This window comes from Pagrus pagrus, assembly GCF_965226575.1.
Source record: "Pagrus pagrus genome assembly, chromosome: 5".
Taxonomy (NCBI): Eukaryota; Metazoa; Chordata; class Actinopteri; order Spariformes; family Sparidae; genus Pagrus; species Pagrus pagrus.
The window spans coordinates 34,410,573-34,432,505 of record NC_140189.1 but is presented as its reverse complement, the minus strand read 5'-3'; the positions used below and the strand labels follow the sequence as shown (position 1 = coordinate 34,432,505).

At 41.3% G+C, this 21,933-nt stretch overlaps 1 protein-coding gene across 2 annotated transcripts in view; it reads right to left on the bottom strand.

The window, feature by feature from the left end:
- Positions 1–43: 43 nt before the first annotated feature.
- Positions 44–21,933, bottom strand: part of rxfp1 (relaxin family peptide receptor 1) — a 69,656-nt gene continuing 47,766 nt past the window's right edge. Inside the window, exons 5-18 of one of the 2 annotated variants that reach the window (XM_084352605.1) lie at positions 18,846–18,917; positions 17,051–17,122; positions 15,221–15,292; positions 14,859–14,930; positions 14,625–14,693; positions 14,421–14,492; positions 13,492–13,563; positions 11,629–11,700; positions 10,723–10,794; positions 10,168–10,239; positions 8,898–9,127; positions 2,516–2,926; positions 2,081–2,299; positions 44–807 (exon numbers count right to left, since the gene is read on the bottom strand). In XM_084352605.1, coding sequence (XP_084208731.1) covers positions 383–807; positions 2,081–2,299; positions 2,516–2,926; positions 8,898–9,127; positions 10,168–10,239; positions 10,723–10,794; positions 11,629–11,700; positions 13,492–13,563; positions 14,421–14,492; positions 14,625–14,693; positions 14,859–14,930; positions 15,221–15,292; positions 17,051–17,122; positions 18,846–18,917 — 2,002 coding nt within the window. In that variant the 3' untranslated portion in view covers positions 44–382. The remainder of the gene's footprint in view (positions 808–2,080; positions 2,300–2,515; positions 2,927–8,897; positions 9,128–10,167; positions 10,240–10,722; positions 10,795–11,628; positions 11,701–13,491; positions 13,564–14,420; positions 14,493–14,624; positions 14,694–14,858; positions 14,931–15,220; positions 15,293–17,050; positions 17,123–18,845; positions 18,918–21,933) is intronic. The other variant, XM_084352606.1, reaches the window with a different exon arrangement.

The following is a 21,933-nucleotide window of genomic DNA, read 5'->3' as shown; positions in this document are numbered from 1 at the left end:
GAGGGCAGTGTGTGTGTGTGTGTGTGTGTGCGTGTGTGTGTGTGTGTGTGTGTGTGTGTGTGTGTGTGTGTGTGTGTGTGGTTGACCGGAGAAGCAGTGAAGTTGTCTGATGGCAGTAAATGATCAGTGCAGATACTCAACTCCCAACAACTTATGTTTGAGTGACAGCTATCGCTATCCCTGCTAATATCCATACTAATGAAGTTCTTTGTTCTAGACCGGCGGTCTGGTTCTGATGATAATGGATCATGTCCGACTATCAACCACAGCCCCGTGCTTGTTAAGCGTTAAACAGGACGAAACACTGGCTGGAGCGAGGCTTTAATCTGTGGAGCTGACGCTTCGATGACACCACACACAGATCTGTGTAGATCCAGATGACCTAGATGAGTTCATTTTTGTGTGTGTATAAGTGTGTGTGTGTGAGTGTGTGTGGTATCGTTTGCTTCTGTGAGCACACTGACAGCACTGTGTGCTGCTTCTGTTGCTGCTGCGTGCACGTGGTGATGTCATTGTATCCGTCGTTGGCGTTTTCGACAGGGGTGAGCTTGGTCAGCGTGTTTGACTTTTCCAGCGGCTCCCCCGCGGTGAGGCCAGGGCTGTTCTCCGGCAGGGGCCACATTTCCTGCCAGGTGAGCGACGGATGATGAGGTGCGTGACCGCTGAGCAGAGGTCTCTTCTGTCTGTAGTTCGCCCATACCTGCAGGATGGTCTCTTTGAAAGGCCGTGTGGTCAGCGTGTAGAGGATGGGGTTAAGGGCGCTGTTAATGGGGAGAATAAAGATGACCACCCAGGAGCTGATGGTGCCTGAGGAGAGAAAAGGCACAGACAGGAAGAAGTAAACAGTCTGTACAAAGTCTGTGTTTAAAGATTATTAAGTGTAGTTATGTGTTCGGAGAATATTGAATATAAAGTCCTCGTATCAAAGCCACCTATGCAATTGGTAAAAACCCCTTTTATCACTGCAGGGGACCTAATTAGGGAGACGCAGCTCACCAGGTTGTTTGTGTAATGGACCTGCAGAGCACTAAATGGTCATTTGGGTATAAAGTGCAAACTGAAAACAAAGAGTTGGCGACAGTTAAATGCACTTAATACAATGATGAATAGCTTTTGAAAAACCTTTTAAACACCTCTTATAGTTGGAAATTTAATAACATACAGAAAGTTCAACGTTTTAAAGAAATACTCCATTAAAAAAGTCTGTTTTGAGCACTCCTCTCCCTGCAGGCCTGAAATGTGGCTCTGACAAGTCTGTAGCTCTGCAGATGCTGTCACTCAGCCAGACGCCAGAATGAAATGTTGGTATTTCATGTTTCTGATACATTCACATTTGTACGTGTCATACACACCATGTGTGACAGACGGTGTTTCAACATTTGTAAGCATGAAGCCACTAGATATTTTTAACACGACGAATACTGTTCTTTGCAACATAAAGAAACATAAAGTTGCAACAGTAAGAAATGTAGTTTCAGCATCGCCAGAGTTTGCGGAAATGAATGTGGCCAATATTTAATCTGGTTATTGGTTTGTGTCACAACGTAGCTGCTGTTTATACCTTACAATTACACTTCTATACTTCTGTGTCATAGCTCCAAAGTTTAGTCGAAGACAACACGCACACCACTTTTAATTTTCACCTCTGCCTTCATTTATTTTAATAAAAGCTGATGTTTCGGTCACTTTTACCCTTTTTACTCTCTTTTTTTTCTATTTTTCGTTGGAATAGCTCCAAAGTTTAGCTGGAAATGGCAAATTTTCTGGCAAAGCAACAAATATTTAGAACAAACTGAGCATGGGAATCAACAACAGCAGGTTGGATTGTGCTGCAGTCGCTGTTTGAGAAGTTTCTATGGCCATTCTGACGGTAAACTTCAGCCACTGCGTTTGATGGAAACCAAGATTTGTTTCAGTGTCTGTGAAAAAAAGCACACTACAGCTGCTGTTCCTGTGCAACAGAGCAGGATACAAACTCTCAAAGCCACTATGCAAGCCCACTGACGGGACGCATTCAGTGCTCAAAATGTCGACTCTCAGTGCAGTATTCCTTTACGTGGTTAGAGCATTTCTACTGTACCGGGAATCTCCACCTGCAGCAGTGAAAGGATCTTCAGGATGAAAATGGGGATCCAGCAGAGGGAGTCAGTGATGACGATAGAGAAGAACCTCTTGGCGATGGTCACCTCTTTCTTGATGTGGTTGCTGTATTTCGTGGTCTGAGTCCCTGTTCTCTGGATGTTATAGAACATGCTCGCATAGGACAAGACAATGATGAGGAATGCCACCAGGTTCAGACCTGCAGAGAGACATTTGGTTAGTTTCTGGACTGCCACACACCTGCAACAGCTCCCTTTTGCACTGTTGGATGTGGAGGTTTGCATCCACAAGGAAATAAATACAAATACGTTCAATAAATAATGAGACTGTGATTTTATAAAAGCTTTAGGGAGGAAGTTGATGAAGAAAACAACACAAAAAAGCTCAAAGGACTATTGCAAGAACAAATTCCCACCCAGGAAAATGACGATGGAGTAAACATGAGCCCAAAGCGTCTCCGGCTGCTCAGAGTGCAGCGGGAAGCAAACTCCATTGGTCCCGTAGAAGTTGCGAAATAGCCCCTTGCAGACGAGCGGCAGGAAGGCGACAATAAAGCCGAACACCCATATCCCCAGAAGGATGCTGACAGTTCGTCGCCATCCAGGCGTCAAGTAGCGGAAAGGGTAGACGATGCAGATGTATTTCTCCAGAGTGAGGTAAGTGAGTAGAAGGACCGATACCTCAGTGGACAGCATGGCCAAGGAGCCGATGACCTGACACTGACTGCTGTCCATCCAGGCTTGAGCGTGCCGGTTGTACTCGCCGCGAAACTTCAGATCATACGCTCCGATCATGAAAAGGTAGATTCCCATCAGCCCGTCTGCGCCTGCAAGGAAGAAGAGCTCAAGTTTACAACGTATTCAGATTGTGAAGATGACCTTGAACACAGTGTTGGCTTAAGTTATTTGAACACCAAATAAAGAAATAAAGCAGGTCTCTTTCAAAGAAACGGCGATGCGATGTCTTTGAACAGAATCACACCAAATACGGTAATGGTTCAATATGAAAGGCTTCCCGTCTGTGGTATGGAAATGGACAGAGACAAGCAGAAGATAGCAGCAACTCAACTTACAAGAGAAGAAAAACCAAGGACAAACCACTAGATAACGTCATGATCATTGGAGGAAGGTAATTAGAAAGAGTTCAGAGAGCAATTTGCTTCGCTGTCAAGAGAGAAAGACTGAAACAAACTCAATGAATAAGATCTAAACATAGTTCTGTACCAGGCTGCCTATGTGATGAATATACAGCAGAAACATGAAAACTGTACAGCATCCTCTCAGAAATTAAAATTCATTGTGTCATTCTGCACAGCGTTTGATCTCAACCCCGCAGAACAGCTCAACCATAATGAATTCAACCCCTGGTGACAGTAAACATGTAGAAATACAATGGTGGAATGTTAATGGCCGGTCAGCTTCAGATGTATAAATGATGTGTATACACAGAGAGACTGCATGTGCAGCTGTTCACACAAATATGGTTTGTATTCCTACGTATAGATGCTCAACACCCACAGACTTCTATAAGCTGAAGGTCATAAATCAATGTGATGAACAGAGAAGAAGTAATTAAAGCTGCAAGCAGCGATGAACGGGCCCGCGCCCCCCGACGTACGTTGAGCTGTGGCGCCGTCAGAGATGTAAAACGTAAAAACAAGAGGTGTATCTCCTGCAGCCAGTGTAGTTACATGATCCCAACATGATTTTGAGTCAATTGATCACATGACCTGGAAGCTATTGAGCTAACATGCTAATATTTACATACAAAAATTAATAAAAATTAATAAAAATTAATACAAAAATATTTACAGATGTAAAACGTAAAAACAAGAGGCGTATCTCATGCAGCCAGTGTAGTTACATGATCCCACACTGATTTTGAGTCAATTGGTCACATGACCTGGGAGCTATTGAGCTAAAATGCTAATATTTACATATAAAAATTAATAAAAATTAATAATATTTAAAACTGCAAGCAGTGATGAACGGGCCCTCGCCCCCCCACGTACGTTGGGCTGTGCGCACAGATGTGTGCTTGCCCGTTGCCTGTGGAAATGTCCTACCTCAATGGGATTTGTGTCATACAAAACACAACAGTGACATCTTCAGTGACTTTCTGTGTCCAGAGGGTGGCGCTATACATATGACGCAGTTTTGATGCAGAGACGTATTCAGGGCCAGCCCCTCTACATGTGTGAGCAATTTGATGCAGATGGGAAATTGTATGTTGAAGTCATAAGGACTTCCTGCTTGATGGCGAACGATTGAATTTGAAGGAAAATGGCGGACTTCCTGTTGGACTGAGGGCATGTGTCCAAGCGGGTTTTTTGTGCGTCTGGTCATGATACATATGATTACTGACTTTCGTTAATATGTGTGCATGTAGGAGGCGGGGCTTCAAGTTTGAAATATTCCAGGGGGCGCTATGGAGCCATTTGTTCACTTATCACAGTATTAATGCAAAGACCTATTCAGGGACAAGCTCTCTACAATTGTGACCAGTTTGGTGTAGATGGTAAATTGTATGTTGAAGTTATAAGGACTTCCTGCGCGATGGCGAAGGATCGAAATTGACCGCACTGCCACACCCACCAGGAATAACGAAGGCAAAAGCTTTTCACAACATGTCATCATCAAGGCATGAGGATGATACTTAGTGACTGGGAAGTCTGTGGGGTTAAATCTGTAGGCCAAGTTAAACAATGTACAAGGCTTAGAAATGGGTTCCTACAGAATGGGAAAAGCCATAAGGGGTGTTGCAAAGTTGAACACACTGCCACGCCCACCAGGTATAACGTAGGCAAAAGCTTTTCACAAGGTGTCATCATCAAGTTCTGAAGATGATATTTAGTGAGTGTGAAGTCTGTGGCGTTAAATCTGTAGGATGAGTTAGTTAAAGTACGAGGCACAGACATTGGGTCCGTACAGGATGGGAAAAGCCATAAGGGCGGCATTAGGGGGCGCTACTGAGCTTTTGTGCTGCACATGAGGGCAATTGTGACATCGAAATAACGTACTCATGGGTAAGAAGCTACATGCCAAATTTGGTGAGTCTGCGAATATCCTAAAGTCCTGAAAACAGCGCCAGAAAAATGAAAATCGCTGCACGCCATTCAAGATGGCCGACTTCCTGTTGCAGCTAAAATTCTGACAAAAATAATTCCAGCCTAAATCTTTGAGACCCATGACTCCTGTAAATTTCAAGATGATCCGAGAATGTTTTCGCGGCCTGACCCGACGTTAGGTGGCGCTATGGAGCCCCCTGGCAACACTCACCCCAAATCATTTTGAACTCAGATGTGGGCGCGCAGATGTGACGTATGTTCCGAGTTTGGTGAGTTTTGGGGTATGTTCAGGCCGCCAAATATGCAGTCGACTGGAAGGATGAAGGAGAATAATAATAATCCTTACAGATACAATAGGTCCTCGCACGAGATTCGTGCTCGGGCCCTAAAAAGGCCCATTTGGCTGAAATTGCATTTGGATCATTCATCTTTTTAGCCCAGCAAATGTCTTAAGTGATGATTTATGAAATGTGGTTTAAAGGATCTGTTTCTTGGCAAGAGTGAGCTACATCCTCAGATCTAAAGGACTGAATATGTCAATTGTCAGTGGCTCCTAAATCCTCAAATATCACAGCTCCCCCCCGCGATCGCACAGACAAAGAGGAGCGCTCCGAAAAAAGACGCTGGGGCTTTTCTTTGGTGGCCGCCTGCTGCTGCAGATGCTCGCTTTTCATTGGGAACAACTGAAAAAAGACGCTGGCGCTCAGAAAATAACGCTATGTGGACACGGGCCTCGATTTTGTAGCTGGAGCCAGCAGCTGGTTATCGCAGCTTAGCTTAGCATAAACACAGTAGACAGGGGCACGCAACAAGCCTGGCTCTGTCCAAAGGTAACAATGCTTATATACCACGACTCTGAAGCTGGTTTGGTGCCTGAATAATTCTCAGGCAGGAGTACTGACCTCCTGGAAACTTCACGAGCTGCAACTTGCCCAAATGGTGAATTGTTTTTACACTTTTAGTTTTTTAATTTAGAAATGTAGCTGTTTCTAGTCTGTATTCTGGTGCCATTATATTTTGGTAACATGGCAAAAAATGCATTGGATAACAGCTTTAATCTTTCAATGGCTGCTTTGGCAGTGTTTGAGGATGTTGCAGGAAGAGATCGGCTTTGGCTATAAAGGTTAAAAAGGGGCTGTCAACATTTATACATGGATATTTATGGATAGATGAGGCATTAGGCAGTAGTTGTGCACGTAAGTACACGATAACAAGGGAATATATAGGGATTTAAGCGTACAGCCAGTGGACAGACCGTCCTGTACATCCACATCTCTGCTTTCATGCAAAGACTGTTGGTTTTAATCCACAGATATTTCTTCTTCTGGCCCGAGGCCTTTCACAGTTTCCATACTCAAAACTCTCGCCTACAAAAAACTACAAAAAACTAAAAAAAGAAAAAATAATCAAAACATCCTATTCCCCCCTTTTTCTCACACTTACTTCCTCTGCCATTGGCAAATTCATCACAATGTTTCGCTGACACTTTGACGTTGAATTCACAACTTCCACCTTCTGGGAACTCGCCACTGCGTGATCACTCGCCATTTAATGTTTAGCTCTTTGATAATATAGAAAATTCATTATTCAAACCCTCCTGATAGTAATTCCTTTGATATGGAAGCAATACTAAAGCTCATCAAAAAGCATTTTTTATTAGACACACTGTGTATTTCATCATTAAAGCATCTTTTTATGTGTTTATTTATCTTAATATTCGTCACGTGAAAAATGAACGCTGCATCGGAGGTGAAGCTTTGCTGTGCATTCCCTAAATGATACTCGACACAACTTTTACAGCTGACACATGCATTTAAATGCCATTCAACGTAATTATCTTCAATGCAGTGATGCAAAAGACTTTCATATGAAGTTGCCATGAGTATATCAAAGTGTTAAAGATTAAAGTTAACCTCTGGCTGACTCAACTGGGATCAAAGCCCGCTCTATACCCTCACAGGGCAGCGAGGATACAGGAGACCAGTGCTCCGGTGCAGGGATGGACTTTAAAAAGAGAAAATTGTTCTCTGAAGAAACATTTGGTGCGAGGAAAGGAAAGGTTAGATACAGAGAGGCAGAGAATAATAGGTGATAAATGTGTGAAATGATCCTGAAATGACTCTGGAAGCTCAGGATAACACCAGGCGATGAAAAAAATGAAATAACCAGAGATGAGCCCGTTCACAGCTCAGGATGTTAACAGCTCTAAAACACAAAAGCTGCACGCCTCTTCTTTGTTTATGCTCTTTTCAGATCCTGCCTTTGTGACGAGAAACAATCCATTGTTGTTGAAAATAAAAAAAAAAAAAAAGATTAACAAGTTTGCCTGCGTTAATTAACTTAAGCTCTGTTTTTGTCTGGTCTCAGCCACCAGAAATGAGTGTGCTGCTGTCTCTTCTAGTAATAAACTCTTAAAGGTCGACATAACCCTCCACGTGACTTTCTTTATGGACGTCGCAGGAAAAAGAGCAGATGTCTGCAATAACGTAACAGTTCTGCTCTGCATACTCTTTGATCTCAGCTGCTCTGACACTCATTGTAAGTCCATGTAGGATCCTTTAGATGCCGAATCCCAGTATATGCATACAGTAATATACATATGCAATAGTGTGACATTTATTCCCAACGGATTTTGTGTGTTTATGTTTCTGCCCCTGTGCAGTTACGAGTCAATATAAATCCCCTTGTGGGAATAATAACCATAAATTTAACATACATTCATCCCGGCCGTGGTTTCCTTTACCAGCGAGCTCCTTGAAAGGTGGATTTGTTTGCTTTATATTCTCTTCAACAACAGACTGTCACGAGTTCATTTTCATCCTGTGACTCTTAATGTCACAGTGAGACTCAAGCTGAATGTGAATCAGAAGCTGCAGGAAAAACAATTTGCAGCACAAGAGGCCGCAGCTTATATCAAACCCCTCAACGTGTGTGGTGTCAGCATCTTTAATCTTTAAATATAAATTCTGCTCGAGGAACTTTTTCTCCCCTCGAACAGCCTTTGCTCCTCTCTCAGCCCGTATCTGTATGCCATCACATAGCTAAGCTGCAGATAAGGTTGCATATCCAAACACCACACGGATATATTTTTTACAGTAACAGACATTCTTGTGAAGTAGTTTCAGCAACTTGGTTTTGCAAATTCTGTGCAAAAATCACGTAAAAATACTCCAAAAATAAACAGAAACCTGCAGAAAATACGGTAAATCAAACTGACCAAGACCGAGATTATTATCTTGGTAGATTATTTCATCGAGCACCGCCTTCACAGGACCGCTATCCTCCAGAAGTTACTATAATTCTTGCCAATATTTGTGCTTTGAATAATGTCTTTTACTTTTGGATTGCAGCTTTTCGAGTGACTTTTCCAGTTAGTTTTATTCATGAGGAGATCCAACAGTGTGTGTAATATGAAGTCAGAGTCAGTGTTGATTAATCACACTGGGAACTAATTTCAAACTTCCTACTGAGTTCATGTTCGTTTACTTCACAAGCAGGAAACTAAAGTACTTTCCAGAGATTATAATCAGGTCTATAAACATAAAAAGTGGTGAATATAACTAGTGCTCATCAGGCAAACAGCCAACATTTTATCATATATTTAAAAAATATGTGCTACTATCCACGCATGTCTTACAGATATTGGGTCACACCTGTTTTATACTGAAAGCAATGTAATATAATGAATGAACGTGAAGGATTTTCTACAATTAAAAGAAGTGTGGCTTACAGCAGAGGGAGATGATGCACATGGCGTGGAGTTTGTTCTCCGATCGGATGTACGAGCGCATGCAGATGACGAAGATGTTGCCGAAGCAGGTGGTGGCAGAGACGACCCAGACGAAGACCCTCAGCACGATGTTGGCCAGCAGGTCCTCGAAGGACGAGATGCCGTCGGTGTTGGGTTTGCAGCTGCGCACGTGAGGAGCGTAGCCGCAGTACTGGAATTTCTTGAAGTAGCTGTGATGGCAGATTACAGAAGAGTATCAGGTTAAGCAACAGAAAAGGAAGTGTGTTTATTTACAGCGACAGTGAAAACAAAGAGAAGATTTGGTGACTTTATCTTTAGATTAAATTTTCATTGGACCAAAGGTTTGAATAGAGCAGGTTGTTACAGGTAGTGACCCGAAATTAAAGCTTTTCTTCTTTCTCAACGTGTCTGTATCTTTTTGTGCTGTCTGCCGAATGAATCTAACAAATGTTTAGTTGTGATCATTCAGCCAAAAGAAAAAGAGAGGTCTGGTCCAGTCACATCACAAAAGACAGAAAGTTTTGGTCTCTGTGGCCACACTAGTGGCTCAGTGGTGCTTTGAGCTAAATGCTAATGTAGCCATGCTAAAAATCTAAAACCCTTGGGCAATGTTAACATGCTAATGTTAAGCAGGCAATGCTAACCATGGTCCCCATCTTAATACATGGCTTACATATGAAGAGAATCTAGTACGTCTTGTTTGACTGTGGTGGCAGACAACCATGGAAAAACAACAATGCATTTCTTCTTCAGGTGCAATAATATGACAAATGTACTCTCCGAGCTGACGTGCAGGCAATCGATCAAACAGACACACGATTGCCGACTCTTGGTGTTCATCTGGGTCTGTTTATTGCCAGTTGGTCCAAAGAAAGGTTCACCTTTTTCTTCCATGGCACCTCTTAATATCAAGCAAACATCCTGGATTTTTATTTCTGGTGGCCTCACTTTGTGTGACTTACTGCATCTTCCTGGAGCTTCAATGGAACTCCACATAATAAAGAGTCTGGAAGAGCTTCTGTGAATGTATACAAGGTCAAAAAGGACATTTATTTTTCCCTCTTCGAGCTGTTTTACCCACAGAAAAGATGGATTACACTCAGCCTGACTCCAGTATCTCTCAGCTGGAAGAGATGCCTGACAATCTCGATAAGGCTCACGGCTAGAAATGTGTGAAAGGCTCGGTGTCGACGTGACAGTCACAATGACCAGGATTAACAGTATAAACACAGCACGACACAGTACTTACATATGAGTCAAGTATTTGAGAGGTTCAAACATCCTCCGCTGTATGTTTTCAATCTCTATCCCCTCAATGCTCCTGGAGGATGAGGAGACATATTGATTTAGTCTCAGAGACACAATACAGTATTGATTTGTAACTGTACACTATTAGCAGAGCCTTCAACAGCACAAAACGGTTTCACAGAGCAAAATGAGAAATTGTGCCTTAAAAACAAAGAGCACACTGAACACATCATTTTAACCACTGAAAGACACAAATGATGTGACCTTCACGAAATGGGACACAGTTGAGAGAATAATGAGTTAATCCTAGTTTGTCAGGGTTTTAATTTTATCATGCAGGTTCATCACACTTGTCTGGATGTTTGCTGCTCAGGGATCCACACTACTAATGTTGAAACGCAGTCTTGAACTGCGGTCACTGGCTTCGCAGCCTTCGCGCCTGTAACTCCACCGCTGTCCCCATCAGTGGTTTCCAGAAACATTACCCGGCGACTGGACTGCTTCTTTCTACAGCAACAGATTTTTAATTGGTTGCAGGAATTCAAGGCATACTTACAATGACTTCAGTTTATGCAGCTTGTCAAAGTGGTCAACTTGGAGCTCCATGATAGGATTATATGATATATTCCTACAAAAGAAAGACAAGAAACTCAGTGATGAAAATCAATTTGAAAACATGAACATTCCCACCATTCACATAACAGAACGTTGCACAAGGACAAGGAGATTAAAGCACCTTTCAATGCTCAAGTTCTTTGAAAATAGATGCAACATTGGTGACGATGGTAGTCTTGTGCAGTCTCTGCTGCATGTTAAAAAGATGTGTCCTTGCACTATTCCTCCTTACGTGACATCTTTTTATCCACCATCCACAATGTCTGCTTTCTCTTGGAGACTCAGAGTGCCCGCTACTCTCATGAACTCAAACCCCACGATACTTTTATGAGCCGTGTTTCCATCCAACTGACAACCGAATATGATGTGATTATTTGAAATGTCACAAAAAGAAACAACGTGCAAATCAGGCGTGTTTGCATCAGCTGATTTGGAGCGAATAAAATAGACTAAACCAGCTGAAGGCCAACCGCCTCACAGAATCAACATGTATTTATTTGTAGAGCGCTTTTCATTCATTGTAATGTAGCGCAAAGTGCTTTAACAGCAACAATTAAAACAACAACCTCAGCATGGTAACAAACTTTACTGTGTGGCCACATTTACAGGATTACAATTTATTTACTTATAATAACTCAAAAAAAGTGTAAAATTGCATCCAGCTCATTGCAAAAGTAACTACTACTATACTAACGGCATTGAAATGATATTTGTGCAATAACCTGACTGACAACCCTACTTTCAGTCACCGACAGCACAAAAGATAAACACTGCTAAATATTAATAGAGCATATATGCTTGCACACACAGCTATATATCCCATTGTATGTGTGTAAACACAACTCACAGTTGGAGCAAATCCCCCAGTAAGACGAAGAGATTGGGAGGGATCTCCACCAGTCTGTTGCTGGATAGATCCCTGCGAGCCGAGACAAATCCACATCAGTCCCCCAAAAACACAAAACACAGACAGAGATTGATGTACAACACTGGGTATCTGACAGATGTACACAGAACTTCAGAAATAATCCACCCTGTGGATGCAATGTGCAGGACTGCGTAACAAGTTTATAATATAATTCACCTCCTTGTTGCGCCCACGGTTTTCAGAAGTCCTAATAGATGTGCAATAACACAGCTGTGGATTACATGTACGAATGGAGAAGGCTACGGTGACAATGATCGTAGCAGCAGGAAAGCGTCCGTGCTTAGAGGCAATAACAGGCTGAGCCCTCACTGAACATTGTGTCTGCACAGCATCAAGTTCTGCTGATGATACATGTGGTTTACAGCTCATCACTGCAGAGGATGATGAACGGGCTGAAGAGCACTTCAGTTACCGTAACTGTCCTGGATATGAGTGAGCTCTATTCAAGTAACATAGAAAATCAGAAGAATAAAGAAGGTTACAGTCAGTATCCTTAAACAACACTACTGAGTTAGATTTGTAGGAGGAAGTGTCTTATTTTCCGTTTGTGACATTGTGTCTTCTCTTCAACAGTTACACTCGTGTTTCTAAAGGACAGTTTGAGCATTCACTTTCTTTCCATTTAAAATAATTGGGCCTCTCAGATACCCACAGATGTTTAAATGGTAGTTAATAGGATTTTATCACACGAGACATCTTGTCTCGACTAAAACTCTCCACAAACTGTTTGTCCTTTAAAAGATCCACTGAGGAAAAAAGAGTCAAAATCAATACGGATCTCAGGACAGTAATTGTTGAGACTTAAGAGGCTTTTAATGGCTACAAAGTGTTTGGAAAGATTATTGTCATCCAACAGTGCAACACATAAATTGAAAAAGCACAGCAAAGATCACAGCGAGTGAATAACAAAGAGTGCGACAAACACCTGCTGAAGGTAAAGAAGTAAAATGAAAAGCACAGATCTGCAGACACCTCACAACTCTGACTGTGGCCTGCATGAGTCAGTAATAATAAAAGAGAGCGTGTCCATTTTATTACACCACTGAGGAAAGCATTGAGCTCAGATAGATGTCTTACACTACTACTGTAGCAATCATGCATGATTTCAAACAGTCAAGGGGAAGGGGAAGATACGTTGTAACAGCGTTATAACAGTATTGATTCATGTGATTCAAGGTCAAAGAACTGTTTTTTCTTGTCATCTTCCTTTTCTCTGTAAAATGCCTCATAAAAACTGTCATTTCTACTGATGTTTCTGTTGTGGTGGTGAGAGTAGAAAAGTCACCGGCTCTCTTGATGACAGCAGACTTCATCCTCTGGAGACCACGGACACCCATAATGAGTTCAACCTGCAGATTTTGAGGAACCTTGTCATGGTGATAAGGTCAGTCAAGGGGAAATTTTGATCTGAAGGTCAGAGGCTCATTAAAACGAACGACGGACTCATCAGATCCTTAGGGGACCACATTAAATTAAACATCTACATCAGCCTCTAACTGAAGTATGAACAAAACAAAGAGCCAAACGATCATCCTCAGGACTCAGAGCTGGTGGGGCGCAAAAGAACAAATGGTCCTCATTAACAAAATGGCATTTGTTCTGAACGTGAGAGCGTTGGACCGGGTTTGTCTTTGACTGGTATCAGGTGTGACTTTGCAGCTACACTTGAAGTTTTAACAACTCAGACAGGAAGTTACTGCAAGGTTTTAAGTGCACAGTCCTTAAAGTCGTGAAATTGTTCCTTTACAATTTTGTTCGCACAATCAAACAATAATAACTTACAATTCTCCGAGCTTTGGCAGGACCGAGAAAGCCTGTTCATGTATGTGGCTGATCCGGTTCCGCTGCAAGACCCTGCCGATAAAGACGAAACAAAGAGGATCGTGTTACTGCTGTTTGACCTTCCTCATCACGTGTAACACAGGCGGCGGGTGAGGCTGAAGTTTGGGAAGGCTAACATTTAACTAAGGATCATACTTATTTTAAAGTACGACTCTGTCATTGTGTTCATAACTAAACACACAATGCTATTTTGTTACATTTATTAATCTGAGCATTCAGAATCAACAGGGAAGGTGCCAGGAAACAGCTACTTACGGTTTAAGGAAGTTGTTCACCAGTGTTTGCTTTTAAGGATATATTTTAATTATTAGAGCGGCTGCTTTCAGTATTTTAAAACGAGTTCACTGAAACAAATATCGAGGCATATTCAAGCAGCAAAACTAGAAGCTGTGGTTACAAACTTGACAGGACAGAAACACAATTAAACTATTAGCCTCAGATATAAATATTTCAGGACAATGTCACTGTATGACTGTTTCTGGACTGTGTGTCCTCATTAATTAAAACGATCCTGTCGGCCTGTCGAGAGACTTACATAATCAATGAAGTCAAGCTGCTGTGCCTGGGGACGCACTTATCGCTCCTGCTGGTGGGGGATCGCTGCAGGTATTGTAATTAATATTGTCCTCAGATATATATAATAATATATAGATAATAATAGATATATTATTTCACCCGTCTGATATTAATGATAATGTTATACTGTATAACTGAACTAAAGCAGTTAATTCAGGGAAGACTTCTCAAACCTTCTTTACCCGCAGCCATTTAATTAATAACTGATTTTCAAGCCTCTCACAGAAAATCAAGCAAAAGTCAAATGAATTAAAAGCTAAAACTTTGACTGAATAATGTAAATGTATACTTACAGAACTGTCAGCATACTGCATGAGTGCAACGATAGATTTCCAATTGTTTCAATGAGATTTCCCTCCAAATCTCTGCAAGAAAAAATGTCATGAAACAAACACACAGAGACAGAATCAGTCCATCAAGAGACATGTCACTTTCATGACGAGACAGCGTTTGATTTATTGTTATGATTGTTATTATTGACATGTGACCGTACTTACAGCCAGTTCAATCTCGGCATTTCCCGACAGACGTCGTCCAGCTTTGTCAAAGAGTTGTTCAGCAGAACCCTAATCAGTCAGAGAGACGCAATATAACAAGGAGCGGCGCATTTCCATCAAAGCAGGAACACTCATTCATCTTATCAACGAAGGCTCTTAACATCAGACCTTTTGATGATCTGAGAGGACGTCACACAAAATGACAATAAGATAAAATATAAAGTAAAAACTCACAATAAAACAAGAGAGTTCAGTCCTGAAAAGGTCATGGAGGATATCTGATGGATGTTGTTATTTTCCAGGATTCTATAACAAAAACAACAGAAGGAGTTTCAGCCTCATTTGCAAAACACTGATTCAGGAGAAATGGCACCAGTAAAGATGAATGTGATGTATTTGTTATATGCAATAAAAAGTAAACAAAATCTCCTGAATTATTTATGACAGAACTGGACTTTTCTGCTCAGGTAAACCACAATTTACATGAAGTAAAATAACTCATATGTAAATCTATTAATATCTATCTAATATACTATGCATGGAGCATTTTGTTTTCCCTTTGTGCTGAAGTTTGTTTCAGGAGGGATTTAACATACAGCCACTCCAGCTTGTGCAGGTCCCGAAACACCCCCGGCATCAGGATGGATATCTTGTTGTAGCTCAGATATCTAAGAGAGAAAACATGAGTTTGGACGGTTACCTGAAGACGTGAAATAAACTAACGGGAGAACCTGGCTCCAGTTGGTTGTAGTGGTTATTCTGACTGCATTCAGTAGTTCATACCTGAAGTTTACAAGCTGCTTGTTCTTACTATACGAACTCCACCCTCTCACAATCTATGTGCAGATAACCGTACTTTGATAGACAGGAAACAGGTTTCTCTACATTGCCAAAAGTATTTGGACAGCAAAACAATATCAAACAATATCAGTTGTTGAACACGTCACTTTAAAACCACAGGGACTCATCGTCTGCTCTTCTTGGAGGGATTTCCATAATATCTTGCGACTTGCCTGCGGGCATCTGATCCCATTCAAACACAACAACATTAGCAGTCAGGCGATGATGTCAGGCGGTGAGGCTCAGCTCACTTTCAATACATCCCATAGTTAAATGCTGACTGCTGAACGACTGGTTTCATTTCCAATTTTGAAAGAGTGCAAATGTCGCTGCTGTTTCAGTTACGTGATTAACAGTGTCTCCACACACGTTGGCCGGTCTGTGAAAGCTTAGCTGTCAGGTAATAAAGAGATACCACTGGTGATCAATACAAGCAAAATCTCTCTGTTATCTGTATGAATTATGTATCACAAAGCTGGACATCTCTGCCAAGGCAAACAATCATTTACATAAAGTAAAAAAAGAAAACTAATAAGTATATTTATCTATCTAATATACTGTCCCTCAGTGCTGAACTTTGTTGAGTAGAGAATAAAACATAAAAGCATTCAATCTGTAAACACAATCTTCTTTATCAGTATGAATTATTTAACACAAAACCAAATTGGACAAATTTTCCTTTGAAAAACAGGAAGGTCCACAGAGAAGCAGACTTTTCTTTGAGTGGCTGCTTTAACAATAGAAGAACCTCGACAAACAGCAGTTTTACACTTTATATTTATAAAGAAGTGTTTGTGATTATGTTGAGTGCAACAGTATCCTGTTTCCTGCTGTGCAGACTGCAGATACAGGCCTCTAGTTCATAGAAAACAATTTCATGTTACTGAAAACATTTCAGGAGCCACATCACAGAAACCTCCTGAGTCTGAAATCTTTTCTTAGTTTAAGATGAAACTCAGGATGTGACTGACTTCAGCTGACACTGATTTTAGCCTGTTAGCTTTAAATTCCCCGAACAATATTAATGTATTAATGAATTTAATTCATTGGTTTACAGTCGGCTATATCTTCTTCTCCACTGACACAATTAGGCCCAATGTCTAATACCTTCAACTCGTCAGAGCTAATATTGAACATCCGTCTTTTCTTGCCTGTTATAACAAGATAGTTAGCCTGTCACTAGTGAAACGACACAGCTGTTGCCATGGATACAGGCAGTGTCATGTCCGTTTTAAACACGTCACACATCACAGGACGAGTGCAGATTGAATAATAAGGTAATAATAAGTACAGGAATGTCTTCTGTAACAGGAACAAAGGTTTTTCCAGCCTTTGAAAGTTAAGATCTTCTCGCCCAATTAGGTGTTTTTTTCTGTAATGAGGAACCAGGAATTAACTTCTGTCTGAGTGGATTTAGAAAACACTGGAGACACACAGCTGTGAACGAGCCAGTGAGAGAGTCAGGCTGGATTTCAGTCGTCTGCCTCAACTAGCACTCTGCTTCAGTTTCTGTTCATTCAAGTATAGCCCCAACAACTGTTCGCTTAATTACTGAACTGATGCTTTATGAGATTGATCAAACTTACAGCCTTGTTAAATTGTACAGCCCTCTGAACGCGTCAGGACTCACATCTCGAATTCTGTTGTGCTGCAGATATCTGTACGGAAAAAAAGCACAAAACAGTTTGTGAATCATTTCAAATCCAAATGAACACTGCAAGAAAATGAATGACACCCTCCAGTCAAAACTGTGCTTTTCTTCTATTTCTGACAGTTGAATGTTCGAGCTTCACGGTGCAGAATGACGTATGTGCAGAGTTACACGCTACAAAGCTGTTTTCACGCCTGCTGAAGGTGGAAACACTGTACGGTCTCATCGAAAAAGCAATTTTCAGTAGCGGGACAATTCTGGTGAAATATTCAACTTGCTCGAGTGTGTTCAGTGCACATACAATGAAGAAGTAGAAGAACGTTTCAGTGAAGTAGGAGACGGCTCGTGTCCAGCAGCAAACTTTGGAATCGAAAGATAATTACATATTCATAGATTCAAGAATTTCTGATGAGGAAGAAGGAGTAGATGTTTTTTTTAGGATTTTTAAAGGATTTTAACAAGATAATTGGACTTTTTTGGGAAAAAGCAAATCAAATACCTCTGATGTTCACATTACATATTTATGTCCTGGCTATATCGGGGGGTGGAGGGGATGCTGGTTGAGTTTCAGCTCGACGAGGAGGCTGCCAAGCCAGCGATAGCAGTCTGAGACTGTTGTCGTTAGTGAGTGACACAGCTGGATATTTTTAAGCCATGTCATGTTTGTGGCAACAAAAAACTGATGTATTTGACAAGACGTCGGAATATCTCCAGCTTCTCCGTCTCCTGTGATTGTGTTGACTGAAACACTAACTTTGAGCCCAAACAAGATCTGAACCAAGCGGTTTATGTGCCTGAACCGAAGCAGACAGTCGGCACACTGTTGTCACAGCAGAACATTGACGATCGAACCTACAGAAGCTTAAAGTCGGAACATAAGGGAAATGTTCAAGCTGCTGTAAGCGTTAACATAGTTTTAGCTAACTGCCTGTCTGTTTCGTAGGCAGCGATCTCCTCCCTCCTCTCTACACGTCACCACATGAACAGTGGTAATCACCAGACATAGCAGCAGGATCCTGCTCTCTGCAAGTTCCCGACCAGACAGGACCGCCTCTTTATGGACTTCTCTGTCCTGACTGGATAAAGTGGGCAGGGATACCAGAACATTTATTTTCTCTTTGACTGCATGAGCAGGAGGAGGAGACTTGAATTAGGGGATTAGCCCAAATGTGAGAAATTAGTATTTGATACAAGTAATCAGGGTCTGTTTAATACCTGGCCTCTTCTCTTTATAGCCTCCACTGACAGATTGTTTTGTGTCTGCGTACTTTTCCCACCAGGCTCTCAGCCTGTTTGCATCGTTCATTCTTATCTCTGGGAAGTTTTCAATGCGGTCAAACCTTCAGAGCCGCCTCTGAAGGTTTGATAGTGTGACACAGCCAAACGGTTCCTGGCGGCGGCTCAGACCTGTTCTGCTGCTGCCACAGTCTGTGGCACTGTGTGAGGTTGATAAACAATATAAGCCCACAATGAGCGAATCTGTGCACAGAACAGAACAATCACGCTCCCAGTGGTCGTCTTACTCTAATTCAGATCAGCTTTGTAGTTGTGAAACTCTTTTGTTGTGTTTGTCACAGAAAGGCTCGTCATTATCGCAGCTCTGTGCTGCTTTATGCTTCATGAAAGAAAAGTGCAGGCGCTCATGCATGTTAATAATACCACTAATAATACTTGTGCTTATCTGAAAGGACAGATAACCCACAGTAATACACAATTCATGGCCAACTCACAGTTTCTGTAGGCTCTGGTACTTATAGAAGGTGTTTGCTCTCAATTTCTGAAGCTGGTTTCTTTGCAGGGACCTGAAAGACACGAAGACGCTCAGGATCAGAATATATAGTGAGGTTTATGTCACCAACGTGAAATGTTACATCTTCAGAGTGTCATGGATTTTACTGTGAACGTGTTCAACTGTGAAATGGGTTTTTGAGCTTGTAGAAAAAATATCTAACATCAAAAATGGCCAAAAAGGAAAAATGAATATTATATTTATTTTAAACGATTTATTTAAGGGACACTGAATCTAAGAAAACTTGAGAAATCGAAGACATTTTATAAAATAAATAGTTTTCTTCAATCTCTCTGTGTTAAACTTTGCCACTTATTGTTTTAAATGTTTGTTTAATTTTTAAATCACATTTCCATGGACCTCATGGTGTCAAAGACTTCCACAGTTAAATAAACGTTCTGAACACTCAGTTTTCATGTAAAACAAGGTAAAAAAAACACCTTTGAATGAAATAAAGGAGACAGATAAAATGTTTATAAATCTAAATAAATAAAAAAAATCACCTTCTCACACTGAGTCAGTTACCATAAAATCTGATCTGTAAACGTGACAAACTATAGTCTTTTAAATTAAATTGAATTGACTTGAATCAGCTCAAAGAGACCGAGTGCATCCAAAGCTTTTAACGGATTAAAGGCCATTTAAAGGCTCATCCACTCACACACTGTGAGGTCAAGCATTTAGAAATCAGTTCTGCTGCAATGTGAAGATTTTCTTAATGTTAACACTCTGACACGATGAAGACTCAGGTCCATATCCGTGGTAACAGTAAACACAGTCCTACAGCAATGGACAGTATGAGACAGATAACATACCTACTCTAGTAGACACCAGAAATACAAGTATTACCCTGAAAATGAAATATATCTCCTTTAAACTGAAATGTAATCTCAAATAAGTTTTGTCTTTCCTGTAAAACTTTTGTTTCATCCTGCTTCACTGTGACGTTCATGTGTGTCGCACACATACGTCGTCACTCATCATCAGCTACGAGCTGAACTCAAACTGTAATGGCAGGATTGTAAGTTCAGGTAAAATCTAGTGTTCAAAAACAGCTCCGCGAATATTTCCAAGTGGTGGCCGAAGCCATAAACTGGCCCAGAGACCTGTTCAGCATCGAAACCTCTGCTATGCCCCATGTCAACGTTGTACTTTTGGCCACAGCAATACAGCGAATACACCTGTGCTTTCAGACGAGGGTGTGCTACACATTTTAGAGTCGGCCATAATGGTGGTACTTGGAGAGCCTTGTACTTTCTGAAGTGGTACATGGTGTTAAAAGTTGAAAAACGCTGTTATAGGTCACAGTGGGTGATGTAAGACTGTCTCGGTGCAACAGGGGATGAGCCTGAATATGAATGATATGACCTGCCTGAAGCCCCCGAGGCAGCTGTCAGACTGAGACTGAACTGTGTGAGCTGATGTGCCAATAACATCCACAATCCTCAAAAAACTCTCAAAATCTCAAGACATGATAATGATAATGTGAGTATATATTTTATTTTAGTTAATTGTGGTATACATTTGAACAGAAAGGGAAATGAGATGGGCACAATATTTTCTAAGCTCTTCTAAAACTCTGTAGGAGAAAACTGTTGAATGCCACATGTTCCTCCGTGCACGAGCCATTTAACAATGAATCTGGTGGAATGAGGCTCACTGTGATATAACTGTAACTAGCCACAGTCCTTCACGGTGGCATGGGCTTTAAGTGATACATCCACTAGACTGACAACAAAGGTTATTTCCAGTAATCTCAGATGTCCATCATTGTTAAAACTTCCTCAGCCTGTCAACACTTGGGCTGCGCTGCCCCCACAGTTTCTGGTGGTACTTGTCTATTTTCGTCTGCATCTGTAAGCTTTCAGAAAACGTGTACACAAACGCGCTCCATCCGTTTACACATCTAACGTTGAGCATAAATGTGCCTTTAACAGGAGACCTAAACCAACTTTAAATGCTAATTTTATTCAGGCAATTTGTCTCAAGCAGACAACCTGTAGACAGGGAGGTGGTACATTATTAACATTAAGCTTAGATAGAATCCATAAATCAACACTCTAACATTCAACAACCAACCTGTATCCTTAAATCCAAACCTGCTCCAGTCAAACATCATCTATTGTAGGAAGTAATGAAAATGTTCTTAAAGCTGTAATTTGTTGCAAATCCAAAACTACAGTGGGCAGCATTAATGGTGACTGCTGCTCACTGTATCTCTGCTGTAACGACTGGCTGCGTTTAGCAAGCAGCTCAGTTAGCCGCGGAGCTAAGTGGCCCTATTAGCTGAAGGAAGTCTGCACCGCTCTGCAACCTCGGGTGGGAGTCACCGCGGTTAGACAGAGAATACAGAAGGAGGGTGATGTACAGCACCTCTGACCAGGACTACGACTTCAGGGATGAGAAAACATGAAGGGGCAGAAGAGCGAGACACAGTCGGGCATCAGCAGAGGATGAAAACCAGCGTGTAGAGCTGGGACTTTTTCACTTCTCACTCTGTGAACTGATGATTTATTTCTACCAAACCAGAGGTGATTCTGGAAAAACAAACCAAGACTGTGTGGGTGAGTTTTATTTTTGTTTCTGTCCAATTTGAGACAGAAAACTAAGATTCTGGCCATATCTTACGAATTGCACCTTTAAATATTATACAACCCCACATTTATTCAATAATTCTCTGACCAAATGAGTTCACTCTACTGCTGTCAGGATGCGACCGAACCAGCAGGTCACAGATGAGCTTTTAGTCACAGCCCGTGTAGTAAATGGAGGAGGACAATGTGGAGTTTTTTATGTAAAAATATTGCTGACACATTTGAACAGAATTGAGAACCGAGAGAGTCTTTTGATGGCAAACTGGGCCTGCGGGCGAACACTGTTGTGTACAGTACAATACGGCGCAGATGAACAGCTCAGAGAGGTTAATGTTTATTATAGTTTTATTTGTATTTCTTGTTTTTCTAATTCACATAATATAGTAATCTAACGCATTTACTCAGTTTTGGCCCTCCAAAGCACTTTCTCTCTCT